This window comes from Hyla sarda, chromosome 3 (genome assembly GCF_029499605.1).
Source record: "Hyla sarda isolate aHylSar1 chromosome 3, aHylSar1.hap1, whole genome shotgun sequence".
In the NCBI taxonomy this organism is placed as follows: Eukaryota; Metazoa; Chordata; class Amphibia; order Anura; family Hylidae; genus Hyla; species Hyla sarda.
In genome coordinates, this window is record NC_079191.1 from 309,490,871 (window position 1) to 309,507,521 (window position 16,651).

The 16,651-nt window shown below is 43.1% G+C and overlaps 1 protein-coding gene across 1 annotated transcript; it reads right to left on the reverse strand.

The window, feature by feature from the left end:
* Positions 1–1,719: 1,719 nt before the first annotated feature.
* DLL1 (delta like canonical Notch ligand 1) lies at positions 1,720–11,921 on the reverse strand. The gene is made up of 11 exons (XM_056567031.1): positions 11,342–11,921; positions 9,092–9,400; positions 7,900–7,960; positions 7,287–7,544; positions 6,234–6,294; positions 5,978–6,108; positions 5,701–5,870; positions 5,334–5,550; positions 4,079–4,847; positions 3,858–3,969; positions 1,720–2,445 (listed from the first exon to the last, which is right to left on the reverse strand). Exons 1-11 carry the CDS (start codon positions 11,393–11,395, stop codon positions 2,440–2,442), a joined length of 2,148 nt encoding a protein of 715 aa, XP_056423006.1. The 5' UTR covers positions 11,396–11,921; the 3' UTR covers positions 1,720–2,439.
* Positions 11,922–16,651: the final 4,730 nt, after the last annotated feature.

Here is a 16,651-nt window from a genome sequence, read left to right on the forward strand (position 1 = left end):
TTTCTTACAAGATGTATAGTTGCGTGCACCGGAGGGAAACTGATGCTAGAACTGATACCATTTATTTGAATGGGACAGTTCACAATCATCCAGCATCTCAATTTTGATGCCGGATGGTTGGACATCAGTTGTTGCACTAGTTGCGTTGAGATCTAGTTTGAGTTCACCTATGCCGGATATAAGTGAACCCAGCTTTATAGTGGATAGTAAGAGAATTGTAAAGGTATATGTATACCAATGAACCTAAGTACACCTACTCAACTTGGTGACCCATGGCCTAAGATTTATTTGCAACCAATGATGGGTTGATTTGTAAAAGTCTATCATTTCCATAAGCAACAACTAGTAAAGGATATGTGAACATGTATGCATCAGTGCAGATTACTTCCTCAAATTGTGCTAAGGCCAATATATTTTATGGCCTCTACTCATTCTCACAGGAATTTTTCATACTTGCAATGCACAATTGTCACAGTTCCTAAAATTAGTTCCACAAATACATTACTATAGATGGTTTTCTGTCATAAAGTTTTGTTTCCTAATCAGGGTTCATAGAACAATCATCCCCGAGTAAGATATTGCAGCAACAAAAAAAATTATTTTCCTCATGAAGAAACTTTGCTCTAGATTGTGTGACGGTAACTGATATAAACAGTAGTGTTTGCATGATAAACATGAGAAACTTTCCAAAAGACTCCCATCCTAACCATTTGCTGTATTAAGGGGAAAGACATTCTTTATCGACAGCGTTTATCACACCCAGCACATTGCTGAGTGGATGTATGGCAGAAAGTTAAACAGATTGGTCTATTTTAAAGGGGTTCTCCCACCCTAGACATCTTATAAGACATGATATAAGATGTCTGATCGCGGGGGTCCCCTGCAATATTGCATGCGGCACCCACCTGTCTCTTGTCCAGAAGCGTTGGAGGGTCTGGGTCGCGACCATGGGAATGGAAGTCCGTGAAGTCAGGACACCGCCCCCGTGTGACGTCACGCCCTGTCCCCTAAATGCAAGTCTATGGGAGGGGGCCGTCACGCCCCCTCCCATAGACTTGCATTGAGGGGACGGGGTGTGACGTCACACGGGGGCAGAGTCCTGACGTCACGGACTTCCGTTCCCGTGGTCGCGACCCAGACCCTCCAGCGCTTCCGGACAAGAAACAGGTGGGTGCCGCATGCAATATTGCAGGGGTCCCCAGCGGCGGGACCCCCACGATCAAACGTCTTATCCCCTATCCTTTGGATAGTGGATAAGATGTCTAGGGTGGGAGTACCCCTTTAAGCAATACCTTTTTTTTATAAGAAGAATACCCAGACAGCAAGTTTATTACAGGTGTCCTGATGCTGAAAATTGGCAGTCAGTATGTAGGAAAATGAAACATTGCACAGTTCTTATTGAGATCAATTTGCTATCTGTTGGATGCATAGACATACCAGGTTCTACAGAGATGCTCCATCTGGTTGCCCTTTTCTTCAGCGAATAGACAAGAACCCAGAAAGAAACCCATCTTTATTAATGCTAATTCCCTTTTAGGATATTTGAATGTGGATTTTCAAAACCAGACCACTATTCAATTCTGACTGCAACAATACGACTCCTGTGTGTTTTGTATGAGTTAAGAAACTCTTTAGCCATTCTGGATCCACTCCAACAGCAAGAGCAGTTTAGCATGCGAAAACACCAATCAGAACTGTAAAAGTTATCATTCATAGTATTTATTTTGGAAAAATAGTTTAAAAATTAATTCCTTCATTAACAAAAAAAAAAAACTGTAGAAAAAGGCAAATACCATTTGCACAATATTCCATAAATACATATATATACAAAAAAATATAGTCACATAGACCTGAAGTGCCTTTGTACATATTTACCAAATTTTAAATTATAAAAATGACCATTACAAATACTCGAGCTTTACAAATATCGTAAAAATAGTCTTACAAGTTCAAAAAATAACGCACATTTTTTGACCTAGTGAAAAACACCTTTTAGTATAAAAAAAAAAGACTAAGCCAGGCAGTGTCTGTAGTTTAGCAACGGAGTGGCTCATAAGAATAAAAAATATACACCTCAGGCAGTGCACTCTTCTTCTAAAGAATGTAGAAGTCCATTCATTAAATATATATTTATATTTATATATATATATTTACTGTATTATAATTATTTAAAAAAAAAGCAACTGTCCATAGTGCAATGAAGAATGGAGAAGAACAGAAATGGCAGTGCAACAGTTTGTGTCCGGACACAGAGACTAGCTTCGGGTGTCCATTTTGTTTTGCAGTCATTTTGCTAATTTCAGTAGAGAACCAGCTCAGCCTGAATTTAGTGTCTCAGCAGCAGTCAACAAAGGGATGTCCCTCTCCTCAATTATCAGCAGCATTCATGTGGGCGTCACCTCTGAATATTTGACAAGAATGGGGTTTACAGCATCTTTATTACACCTGTGGAAAACAGAAAAGATACGGTAAGTCCAAAACCGGCAGCAAGCTACCTCTGTGTTATTCTTAATGCTGTGGCTACATTCGTTTTTAACTGGTTAGCTACCTACTGATTCCTACATCTGAGCTTGGGTGGTTTGTTACCTACAGATTCCTACATCTGAGCTTGGGTGGTTTGTTACCTACAGATTCCTACATCTGAGCTTGGGTGGTTTGTTACCTACTGATTCCTACATCTGAGCTTGGGTGGTTTGTTACCTACAGATTCCTACATCTGAGATTGGGTGGTTTGTTACCTACAGATTCCTGCATCTGAGATTGGGTGGTTTGTTACCTACTGATTCCTACATCTGAGATTGGGTGGTTTGTTACCTACTGATTCCTACATCTGAGATTGGGTGGTTTGTTACCTACTGATTCCTACATCTGAGCTTGGGTGGTTTGTTACCTACAGATTCCTACATCTGAGATTGGGTGGTTTGTTACCTACAGATTCCTACATCTGAGATTGGGTGGTTTGTTACCTACAGATTCCTACATCTGAGAGTGGGTGGTTTGTTACCTACTGATTCCTACATCTGAGATTGGGTGGTTTGTTACCTACTGATTCCTACATCTGAGCTTGGGTGGTTTGTACCTACTGATTCCTACATCTAAGCTTGGGTGGTTTGTACCTACTGATTCCTACATCTGAGATTGGGTGGTTTGTTACCTACTGATTCCTACATCTGAGCTTGGGTGCTTTGTTACTTACAGATTCCTACATCTGAGATTGGGTGGTTTGTTACCTACAGATTCCTACATCTGAGCTTGGGTGGTTTGTTACCTACTGATTCCTACATCTGAGCTTGGGTGCTTTGTTACCTACAGATTCCTACATCTGAGCTTGGGTGGTTTGTTACCTACTGATTCCTACATCTGAGATTGGGTGGTTTGTTACCTACTGATTCCTACATCTGAGATTGGGTGGTTTGTTACCTACTGATTCCTACATCTGAGCTTGGGTGGTTTGTTACCTACAGATTCCTACATCTGAGCTTGGGTGGTTTGTTACCTACCGATTCCTACATCTGAGGTTAGTTGTTTTACATTTGCATGATTCTTTAAATGGATACTTTGTAACACTCATTGTCGTAAGTTTACTTACTTACGTCATTTTCCATTAAACTAAGGATGATTGGTGCTATTTGAAATAAAAGCTTTGTAACAGTCATAAGCTCAAGTGTACCCAAGTTATTTCACATAGTATGAAGGGCACAGGGCGCTCTACAAATGCAATACCCTTTGACTAGTCAGGTAGCCCTTTTCTTGCAGGAGGCCTTACAATAAGTTGAGGGCAAAAATTTAGCCACATAAAAATCCTTATGAATTTTTCTAAAACACTATAAAATCTAGAGTTAAAGAGCCATACAAACCTCAGTTGCTATGATGCATTCATCTTTCTCGTCTGATATGACATATACCGACTGATACTTTGTGTCTTTTGATGAGTAATTTGAGTCTGGTCTCCGTTTTTCGGAAGAATCGCTGTGGATAACAAACAGAAAAGCTCACGGTTAGATGACTTGAATCAAGAAAAAAAAACTGGGGTAAAGTGATGGGAGTGTTTCATATTTAGAATCAAAGGGATATTCACCTTTTTAAGTGTGAAGAGTGTAAGTCTTCTGAGTCTGAGTCACTTGAGCTGCACTTGGCCTCACATTTCCTCCGCTCCTCCTTGGTAGTGTCCTCATTTTTTAGCTCATGTACTAAATTGTAATCCACAGATGGGTATCGAGTCTTGAAGCCATTTTTGTCATTATTGCTTTCACTGAGAAAGTCCACCTTCTTGTTAGTGTTTTTAATCTGAGTGGTGCCTATAACGCTTACAGAAATGTCCTTTTCGCGATGGCAGGTTGCCAAATTATTCATGGTCTTGGTCTCCCCACGAGTAGCTGCAGGCATGTGACGATTCCTATGCACCTTAAGACGCACATAAACAACTACAGCGGCACAGCCTAGGAGGAGCAATAGTACAAGGATAATTCCAGCACACACTGCAATCCAGGGGAACTTGTCACTAGGCATTTCTAAGGTTTCAGTGCTTTTTTCAGGCAACAAAAACTGGCAGTTAAGTCCTCCATAGCCATGAGCACATTCGCACACATAACGGTTGTTTCTCTCATGGCACGTTGCCCCATTGTGGCATGGGTTGTGCTCACATTTGCTGACAGGCATGCTGCAATTTTTCCCAGTGTACCCAGGAGGGCATGTACAGGAGTAGTCATTAATCCCATCCTGGCATGTGCCGCCATTTTGGCAGGGGAAGGAAGTACAGTCATCAAGGTTATCGTCACAGTGTCTCCCAGAGAAGCCTTCCTGGCACTGGCATATGTAGGAATTTCCAAGGTCTTCACAGCGAGCTCCTGTAATGCATCCAAACAATAACCATTTAGAGAATGTGCATTGAGGTAAATTACAAATCAATTACCACAATTTCTATAAGCATTGTTCCAGCAACCCCCAAGGGTGTATTCACACAGCGGATGTGGTGCAGTCATGAAACTGTAACCGTACGAGGCTTTAGCATGATTTGGCAAATTAATTGTCTACAAGGTTATTTTATGTTTCACCTATAAAAACCATGCAGCCAAATACTTAATCGCAAAATCACAACAAAGCTTGATAAAACCGCATGTTTCAAATGGGGTTTTTAACACAACGTAACCACTACATATGAATACAAACCAAACTCATAGGTTAAATATTCTAAATATCACATATAGCTAAATGTTGTTTTCAGATAATATATGAATCTGGATTAATTCTCGCTATTCTACTAATAATACAGGGCTATATAAGACAAAATGTTTGACTTGATAAACAATATAACAAGTAGAGTGTAATCTTACCATTGGCACATGGGTTGGAACTGCAATAATCAATCTTCTTTTCACAGTTGAAGCCGGAGTAAGTGAATGGGCAGAGGCAGCTGTATCCACCATCTGGGTTATCGCTGCATCTGCCGCCATTGAAGCATGGTCCATCAGCACAAGTCATAGCACTCAGCTCACAATTTTTACCATAGAATCCTGGTGGGCATGCACAGGAATAACTGTTTTCTAGGTCCTGTGAAAATAAAGAGATCAAATTAAGAATGTATACCATAGATATTGACAGGACTGTAAACGATAACATAGCCTAGGAAAGACTATGCCTAGATATACTGCATGTTACACAAAGGCAGTGTTCTGCAGAAATTTGTAGAAAAGAACTTACAGTGCAGCTTCCTCCATTTTTGCAGGGGTTGGCATCACATTCGTTGATCTCAATCTCACAGTTGGATCCAGTGTAGCCTGGACGGCAAGAGCAAGTGTAGCTTCCTTGGCCTGTGTTGGTGCAGGTGGCTCCATTTTTGCAAGGTTTATGATGTGTGCAGTAGTTAAGATCTGCAGAGCGAGAAAATGTATTCAGTCAGTCAATCTACAATTTCTATCATTTTATTTCAAGATTTATTAATACCAGTGATCCATGAAAGTCACATTCTGTAGCCTACCTTGGTTACAGAAAAGTCCACCCCATCCTTCTTGACAGTTGCATTGCCAGGGCTGTTGGCATGTACCGTGCAGACAACCTGGATAGCGGATACATTCATCGCAGTAGCGACCTTGCCAACCTACACGGCATCTGGTAAGGAAAGAAACCCCGGATATTTAGTATACAATCACACCATAGTGAAAACTAGAACACTACACATATACAGGTCAATAGCCTGGTTTTCTGCATGATCAATAGATATAAAATAAACGTACTTGCACTCCCCAGGCTTCTCACAATAACCATGGTGCTCATCACATCCAGGAAGACAGATTGCTGTAAGAGAAGAGTTGGAAACATAAGAACTCCAGTCTGTTACATTGCTACAAGTACAGATGCGTGCGGAGCTGTGTGCACTGCAGTTTTACAACCAATTATTCCAGACTAGTGATCGGGCTTGGTAACTAGTCTATTACTGGTCACTTGTAAACAAGCTGTCTCCATAATACATTTACACACAGACAAAAGAGAGCTCAGAGTCCTCATCTCCCTCCCCCTTTGCACACACTTTTTTTTTTTTCTTCCTCCAAGTGAGGGTCAGAAGTCTTTTTTTTTTCTTTCCCTAATTCTATACACACATGGTTCCACCCCTTAATATCCCAGCGAGTGTGTGCAGATAAGAGTGGACAGCTGGTGTGCAGGGTGCCAGTACAGGACAGCTGCTCTATTGTCTATTCTCTCCCAGCAGCTGCCCTTCTGCAACAATACCCCAGAGCCCGCAGCCAATCACAGGCAGGGGTGCTCCTCTAAGGACCAATCAATGGTGAGATCTAATCTATGGCACGCGTGTGATTTCTCTGAAAACTTTTCATTATTATTATCATTTAAATAAATGGTGCAAAGTTCTCAGCAGAAAGAGGGGCACCAACCTGACAAAGGAGAGTGGGGGAAGGGGGGACCTTCCTGCTTCTCTTGCTTAAGACAAGCTTGTTAAGCAGGCAGAGCACATTTTACGCAGCTATGTGACACTGGAGGCACAAAATAGACTGGAACACCCCCATTAAGGCGAATAGAAAGGAGCGAATCAACATGATTAATGAGGCCCTCCAAGTAATAAATGTGTTATTTCATGGAAGAAATAGGATATGCCATAAATCAGAAAGGAGCTGAATGAGCATGGAGCATGGGGTGGAACTATAAAAAATCTGATACAAAAAGTCTGCCTTCTGTTACGAAACCCCTATTATATTGTATTCTATCTCAAGCCATAATACATATGTACTCTAGATGTAAACATCAACATGCGGACCATATCCTTGTTTACTTACGTTCTGTGCAGTACTGTCCCTTCCATCCAGGATTGCAGATCTTTTCTCCTTTCTCGCCACAGTAAAAGTGTCCAAAAGCATCATCCCTGGGCCGGCAGTAGTCAGAGCATCCTTCTCCATAGTAGTATTCATCACACACAAAGCGGTAGGAGTATTTGAGCTCGGTGCGGCCACTGCTGTGTAAATCCTGGGACCACTCATCACCCACCGTCAGATGTCTCTGGGTGGCGAGACGGCTGATGAGACGCTCAGGGTTCTCTGCCAAAAGAAGATCATTTATTACAACCATTGCGCTCCACACCAGCTGGCAGGACCTGTGCACTTGTTACTGTACTATGATATGATCAGGCTACCGACACAAGGTCCAGTAATAGACTAAGAATGTATTATTGATATGTGGGAATCCTGTGCTCAGGACTGATCACACTTTAAGTAAAAGACTCTCTTGGGGAATATGAGAATCGGAATCCAGTGTGAAGATCAAAGCACTGGGAGCTGTTAAATGAATTGCCACTTGGTAGCACTTCCTTATGTGCAAGGACAGAATTAAGTGTGAAATTAGCACTTTAGGGCTCTCAGCATTAGATAAATGTAGGGATTAGAGGCGTCTTACCTGTGTTCAGATCATCTGGAGAGTCGGTGTGCAGTGCTTCAATGATAAGGGAGAAGGTACCCTGTACAAGAGAATCCACGGTTAGTATTGGGTACACAGCAAAAAGCTTCATCAGATTTATTCTATTTTATTCAGATAACAAGCCTGACTTCTACCACCCCCCACTGGATAGGCGAGGCCCAGAGATCTGTGTTGGCTCGCTGCATGTTTTCACTTTTCCTAAGGAAATGGGTGGACTTTTAATAGTTATTTCCTGGTATGATTTTATGTTTGTTTGTTTTATTATTCAGTTAGTGAAACACCGAGGTGCCAGTCCAGAGAACAGAACTTCCTCTGCTTAACCCCTGTCGTGCAAGAAAAGGACCCTTTTTATTTCTTCCCAGACTCAACCTACAACGGGCAGACAATAAATAAATAAATAAATAAATATATATAAATAAATAAATATTCCCCTATTTTTTATTATTATTATTATTATTATTATGATTATTATTATTATTATTAACCCTTAAAGGGTGCTCTCAGCTAGAGAGGCAGGGAACAGAGCTGCCGGCTCGGCCGTTGTCATCAATCTTCACGCTTCATTTTGCCACTTTCACACATTGCGGATGGCAGTAAAATGAAGCCTTTTGGGAATTTCACGCCGTGCTGACAATTATACAACCAGCTCCGAGACAAGAGGGCTAGGGTAAGGCAGTGGCAATTCCAACACCATAACACTTGTTCCTTTTGGGAGCTAGAAAAGCCTGGCATAGGAGAAATAACACTTTGCATCTCTTTTCACACACGCAAATCTCAGCCCTTCAGTTCCATAGCTTGGAGCTGTGACTAGTAGCTATCCCCCCAGGATACAGAGACAGATGAAAGCCCCATAAGTGCCCCCTCCCTTCAGGCAGCTGCCAGTCCCTTATCTAAGATGCTTTTATCCAGGGGCTTAGTTCACCTTGCAGGATCCAGCCGCACCCTGTGTACTACCACCCCCTGTGTGTATGATCTCCTGGGGGTGATGTGCTGCCTGCTGTGAACCTGACTTATCTCCAGCTGTTGCAAAACTACAACTCCCAGCATGCCCAGACAGCCAACGGCTGTCTGGGCATGCTGGGAGTTGTAGTTTTGCAACAGCTGGAGGCACCTTGGTTGGGAAACACTGCTCTAGATAGGTGGCATAGCATGGATAGTAAAGATTACTCACAGGCCAGGTGAATCCAAAGGTGAAGCGGATGGGGTTGGTAAAACTGGGGTCCGAGCTGACGGTCTCCGGGACGTTGAACGAGTTGGAGCCCAGCACGGGGGTGATAGCGCTGCCATAGGTGCAGGGGGGCTCCGGGGACACGCTGGTCTGGTAGTGTTTCAGGCAGATCCTGAAGAAGGTCTTACAATCGCATTGCTGCAGCCCCAAAGAAGCAGACGTCCCACCGCGGCAGCAGTTCACGTTACCGCTTGGACCCTTCTTATTGACAAACTCCTGCAGCTTCAGCTCAAAGAGTCCAGAGCAAGAGACCTGCGGGACGGACAAGCGCCCAAGACATCACTCCATCTGTACACATCCACTTCATATATACACACATATGTTATCTAGGATAGTATATGCGTCATATGTTATTGGGGACACATGCACACTATCCCTAATACTAGATATCCATCAGGGTACTCATTCACACAGCCCTATAGGCTTCCATCCATCCATAACACCTAAGCATGCAGCTACAACACAGGTACAGGCATCCATCATTGTGCCCAAACAACCCAAGCATCCATCAGTGTTCCCATACAACCGGCATCCATCAGTGTGCCCACACAACCCAGGCATCCATCAGTGTGCCCAACCAACCCAAGCATCCATCAGTGTGCCCATACAACCCAGGCATCCATCAGTGTGCCCAACCAACCCAAGCATCCATCAGTGCGCCCATATAACTCAGGCATCCATCAGTGTTCCCACACAACCCAGGCATCCATCAGTGCGCCCATACAACCCAGGCATCCATCAGTGTGCCCACACAACCCAGGCATCCATCAGTGTGCCCACACAACCCAGGCATCTATCAGTGTGCCCATACAACTCAGGCATCCATCAGTGTGCCCACACAACCCAGGCACCCATCAGTGTGCCCACAAAATTCAGGCATCCATCAGCGTGCCCACAAAACCAGGCATCCATCAGTGTGCCCACACAACCCAGGCATCCATCAGTGTTCCCACACAACCCAGGCATCCATCTGTCTGCTCACAAAACCCAGGCATCCATCAGTGTGCCCACAAAACCCAGGCATCCATCAGTGTGCCGATCCAACCCAGGCATCCATCAGTGTACCCATCCAACCCAGGCATCCATCAGTGTGCCCATCCAACCCAGGCATCCATCAAAGTGCCCATACAACCCAGGCATCCATCAGTGTGCCCATAGAACCCAGGTATCCATCAGTGTGCCCACACAACCCAGGCATCCATCAGTGTGCCCATACAACCCAGGCATCCATCAATGTGCCCATACAACCCAGGTATCCATCATTGTGCCCACACAACCCAAGCATCCATTAGTGTGCCCATATACCCAGGCATCCATAAGTGTGCCCATACAACACAGGTATCCACATTGTGCCCACACAACACAGGCATCCATCAGTGTGCCCATACAACCATGGCATCCATCAGTGTGCCCACACAACCCAGGCATCCATCAGTGTGCCCATACAACCCAGGTATCCATCAGTGTGCCCACACAACCCAGGCATCCATCAGTGTGCCTATCCAACCCAGGCATCCATCAGTGTGCCCATCCAACCCAGGCATCCATCAGTGTGCCCATACAACCCAGGCATCCATCAGTGTGCCCATCCAACCCAGGCATCCATCAGTGTGCCCATACAACCCAGGCATCCATCAGTGTGCCCATCCAACCCAGGCATCCATCAGTGTGCCCATACAACCCAGGCATCCATCAGTGTGCCTATCCAATCCAGGCATCCATCAGTGTGCCCATCCAACCCAGGCATCCATCAGTGTGCCCATCCAACACAGGCATTCATCAGTGTGCCCATCCAACCCAGGCATCCATCAGTGTGCCCATCCAACACAGGCATTCATCAGTGTGCCCATCCAACCCAGGCATCCATCAGTGTGCCCATCCAACACAGGCATTCATCAGTGTGCCCATCCAACCCAGGTATCCAGCAGTGTGCCCATCCAACCCAGGCATCCATCAGTGTGCCCATCCAACACAGGCATTCATCAGTGTGCCCATCCAACCCAGGCATCCATCAGTGTGCCTATCCAACCCAGGCATCCATCAGTGTGCCCATCCAACCCAGGCATCCATCAGTGTGCCCATCCAACACAGGCATCCATCAGTGTGCCCATCCAACCCAGGCATTCATCAGTGTGCCCACACAACCCAGGTATCCAGCAGTGATGCCATCATCACACCCACTGTGGTCCTTACCTGGCACAGGAGCGCGGCCACAATGAGGAGGCTGATGGCGGACTGAGGTCCCATGCTGGCGGAGGTACAAGGCAGGGAGAGCCCCAGAGAGCCGGCTGCGGGTGGCTTGTCCCAGGCACACTGTGCTGCACACTCCAGTCCGTGGTGTCTTGTCTCGGCTCTAGATACGCCCTCTCATTGAGTGACAGTTCTTGTGAATGGTAATAGGTGGAGACCGATGCTGGCTTACGACTGACTGTCAGCACCTTGTGTGCCCCTAAACCTTGGGCTCCATAGGGGTAAAAATCATGCAACAATCCACATAGGCAGGAGGTATAATCCCAGTGACTGTAGGGGTCCGATAGGCTGCAGTCTGTATCTCTGCAGAGTCCTCCCAGTGCAGAACAGGAATCCCAGGTATCAGTGATATAGTGGCTGGTGCGGATGAGCTCGCGGCGACTCTGCCTGTGCTGTCCGCCTGCCTCTTTATATGGAGCCTGTCGTCTGCATAGCTAATGAGATGGAAATGAGCAGACCCCCAATCTGTCCAGGGATGTCACAAAGGAGCCACTTGCCGAACCCTCCTCTCTATGGATCGCCAAATGGTCAGTGAGCTGTAAAATGTGCAACCTCCCTCCTCCAGCCGCCGCCTCCCTCCTCTGCCTCCCCGGGCACTGTGCTTCCAGTCCTGACACCAGCAGCACTACTACTCCTATTAATCAGACATTATATAGCTGCCAGTCATGTGATCACCCTAAAAGCCGCATCAATGGGTGATGGAACAGGAAATCCAATCCATAATGGGGAGAGGAGCAGCGACTCTTCTCCCATACCCCCAAATCCTGGAACTCCCCCTCTCACCACCCCAGTGCCCATCTTCTCACCTATCAAGTATACATAACTCCCTATATTCCGCATGATGTACTATTACCTGTGTGTAGAGTACTATATGAATTATTTACCAAATATAGTACTTTATAGAATAAACACAGCTGGGTACTAGATATTGTTATTCTACCTTTAGAGCTTTTTACCAAATATAGTATATTTTTATATATATATATATATATATATATATATATATATATATATATAAGCACTACTGTATACCGTATTATCCACTCTCTCGTATACTACGGATTATATGCCAAATATAGTACTTAAAATTATAAGCACTGCTGTGTACTATATACACCACCTTGTGTACTGTGTTATATACCAAATATAGTATTTTATAGTATAAACACTGCTGTCTACTATATATTATACATTACCTTGTGTACTATGTATTATATACCAAATATAGTACTTTATAGTATAGACACTGTTGTCTACTATATAATATATACCATACATTATATGCAATACTGTGTATTATAAACTATATATATATATGTATATGTACAGGGCGGTATATACCAAATATATTACTATATGTATTATGTGCCCCGTCCATTGCTACTGACCATGTATAATGCAATGTACATAAGCTTGAATGATGTACTTTGTATTGGACTGTGCACAGTCCTATTTATTATCACAGCCAGTAAGAGTCCACAAGGTGCAGCAGATCAGATTTCTGCAGGTATCTCTCCGCTGCGCACCTGTCACTGCACGGATCCTCCACTCACTCAGGTTTACCTGCAGGCCTAGAAGGTGCAGGCTGTGTGACCAAAGGGGGCAGCTTCTCCTTTATAGTCACTGCCTGACGATAGCAGACGATAACTGGTTATTACATTATCATATCAGACTACCTTCAATGGACTTACAATACACTCTACACATCTGTGGACATTGCAGGATTGGATACACAAAATAGTGCACACTGTAGTATGGTGTACATATAAATATATACACCCTAATGTGCTTGTCCAGAGACATATACACACCCTAGAGCTTGCATAGAGAGGTGTGTATACATTACAGTGGACCATTGTACATAACATAGATTTGTATGTATTGCATTGTGGTGTACATGCAGAGCACTGAGGTCTGGTGTGTACAGACTTGTTTATATTGTGGTGTGGTGTACATAAGCTTGTATACATTGTTTTGTACATACATGTTATATACTTTTATGTTATAGACATACACTTTAGTAAGATACCATATACATAGACCATCATATCATCATATTGTATAGACCATCATTAGTTTCCCGGTATACAGTTTAGTGTGGTATATAACCTATAGTATGGGGCACAGTAGACCAGTATATACATTAGTCACCCAATATACAGTGTAGTGTGGTATACATCCTATAGTATGGGGCACAGTAGACCAGTATATAGATTAGTTTCCTGGTATTCAGTGTAGCGTGCTATACATCCTATAGTATGGGGCACAGTAGACTAGTATATGCATTAGTTTCCCGGTATACAGTGTAGTGGGGTATACATCCTATAGTATGGGGCACAGTAGACTAGTATATACATCAGTCCCCCGGTATACAGTGTAGTGTGGTATACATCCTATATTATGGGGCACAGTAGACCAGTATATACATTAGTTTCCCGGTATACAGTGTATTGTGGTGCGCATCCTATAGTATGGGGCACAGTAGACCAGTATATACATTAGTTTCCCGGTATACAGTGTAGTGTGTTATACATCCTATAGTATGGGGCACAGTAGACCAGTATATACATTAGTTTCCTGGTATACAGTGTAGTGTGGTGCACATCCTATAGTATGGGGCACAGTAGACCAGTATATACATTAGTTTCCCGGTATACAGTGTAGTGTGGTGTACATCTTATAGTATGGGGCACAGTAGACCAGTATATACATTAGTTTCCCAGTATACAGTGTAGTGTGGTATACATCCTATAGTATGGGGCACAGTAGACCAGTATATACATTAGTTTCCCAGACTTGTTTATACTGTGGTGTGGTGTACATAAGCTTGTATACATTGTTTTGTACATACATGTTATATACTTTTATGTTATAGACATACACTTTAGTAAGATGCTATATACATAGACCATCATATCATCATATTGTATAGACCATCATTAGTTTCCGGTATACAGTGTAGTGTGGTATATAACCTATAGTATGGGGCACAGTAGACCAGTATATACATTAGTTTCCCAGTATACAGTGTAGTGTGGTATACATCCTATAGTATGGGGCACAGTAGACCAGTATATAGATTAGTTTCCTGGTATTCAGTGTAGTGTGCTATACATCCTATAGTATGGGGCACAGTAGACTAGTATATACATTAGTTTCCCGGTATACAGTGTAGTGTGGTATACATCCTATAGTATGGGGCACAGTAGACCAGTATACAGATTAGTTTCCTGGTATTCAGTGTAGTGTGGTATACATCCTATAGTATGGGGCACAGTAGACTAGTATATACATTAGTTTCCCGGTATACAGTGTAGTGTGGTATACATCCTATAGTATGGGGCACAGTAGACCAGTATATAGATTAGTTTCCTGGTATTCAGTGTAGTGTGGTATACATCCTATAGTATGGGGCACAGTAGACTAGTATATACATTAGTTTCCCAGTATACAGTGTAGTGTGGTATACATCCTATAGTATGGGGCACAGTAGACCAGTATATACATTAGTTTCCTGTTATACAGTGTAGTGTGGTGCACATCCTATAGTATGGGGCACAGTAGACCAGTATATACATTAGTTTCCCGGTATGCAGTGTAGTGTGGTATACATCCTACAGTATGGGGCACAGTAGACCAGTATATACATTAGTTTCCCAGACTTGTTTATACTGTGGTGTGGTGTACATAAGCTTGTATACATTGTTTTGTACATACATGTTATATACTTTTATGTTATAGACATACACTTTAGTAAGATGCCATATACATAGACCATCATATCATCATATTGTATAGACCATCATTAGTTTCCGGTATACAGTGTAGTGTGGTATATAACCTATAGTATGGGGCACAGTAGACCAGTATATAGATTAGTTTCCTGGTATTCAGTGTAGTGTGGTATACATCCTATAGTATGGGGCACAGTAGACTAGTATATACATTAGTTTCCCAGTATACAGTGTAGTGTGGTATACATCCTATAGTATGGGGCACAGTAGACCAGTATATACATTAGTTTCCTGTTATACAGTGTAGTGTGGTGCACATCCTATAGTATGGGGCACAGTAGACCAGTATATACATTAGTTTCCCGGTATGCAGTGTAGTGTGGTATACATCCTACAGTATGGGGCACAGTAGACCAGTATATACATTAGTTTCCCAGACTTGTTTATACTGTGGTGTGGTGTACATAAGCTTGTATACATTGTTTTGTACATACATGTTATATACTTTTATGTTATAGACATACACTTTAGTAAGATGCCATATACATAGACCATCATATCATCATATTGTATAGACCATCATTAGTTTCCGGTATACAGTGTAGTGTGGTATATAACCTATAGTATGGGGCACAGTAGACCAGTATATACATTAGTTTCCCAGTATACAGTGTAGTGTGGTATACATCCTATAGTATGGGGCACAGTAGACCAGTATATAGATTAGTTTCCTGGTATTCAGTGTAGTGTGCTATACATCCTATAGTATGGGGCACAGTAGACTAGTATATACATTAGTTTCCCGGTATACAGTGTAGTGTGGTATACATCCTATAGTATGGGGCACAGTAGACCAGTATATAGATTAGTTTCCTGGTATTCAGTGTAGTGTGGTATACATCCTATAGTATGGGGCACAGTAGACTAGTATATACATTAGTTTCCCGGTATACAGTGTAGTGTGGTATACATCCTATAGTATGGGGCACAGTAGACCAGTATATAGATTAGTTTCCTGGTATTCAGTGTAGTGTGGTATACATCCTATAGTATGGGGCACAGTAGACTAGTATATACATTAGTTTCCCGGTATACAGTGTAGTGTGGTATACATCCTATAGTATGGGGCACAGTAGACCAGTATATACATTAGTTTCCTGGTATACAGTGTAGTGTGGTGCACATCCTATAGTATGGGGCACAGTAGACCAGTATATACATTAGTTTCACGGTATGCAGTGTAGTGTGGTATACATCCTACAGTATGGGGCACAGTAGACCAGTATATACATTAGAATCCCAGTATACCGTGTAGTGTGGTGTACATCTTATAGTATGGGGCACAGTAGACCAGTATATACATTAGTTTCCCAGTATACAGTGTAGTGTGGTATACATCCTATAGTATGGGGCACAGTAGACCAGTATATACATTAGTTTCCCAGTATACAGTGTGGTGAGGTATACATCCTATAGTATGGGGCACAGTAGACCAGTATATACATTAGTCTCCCGGTAT

Coding starts and splice junctions, on each gene's coding strand:
- DLL1 (XM_056567031.1), bottom strand. CDS start 11,395: ATGGGACCTCAGTCCGCCATCAGCCTCCTCATTGTGGCCGCGCTCCTG. Junction 6,109..6,233: donor GAGAAGCCTGGGGAGTGCAA/GTACGTTTATTT, acceptor TTTCCTTACCAG/ATGCCGTGTAGGTTGGCAAG. Junction 5,871..5,977: donor TGGACTTTTCTGTAACCAAG/GTAGGCTACAGA, acceptor CTCGCTCTGCAG/ATCTTAACTACTGCACACAT.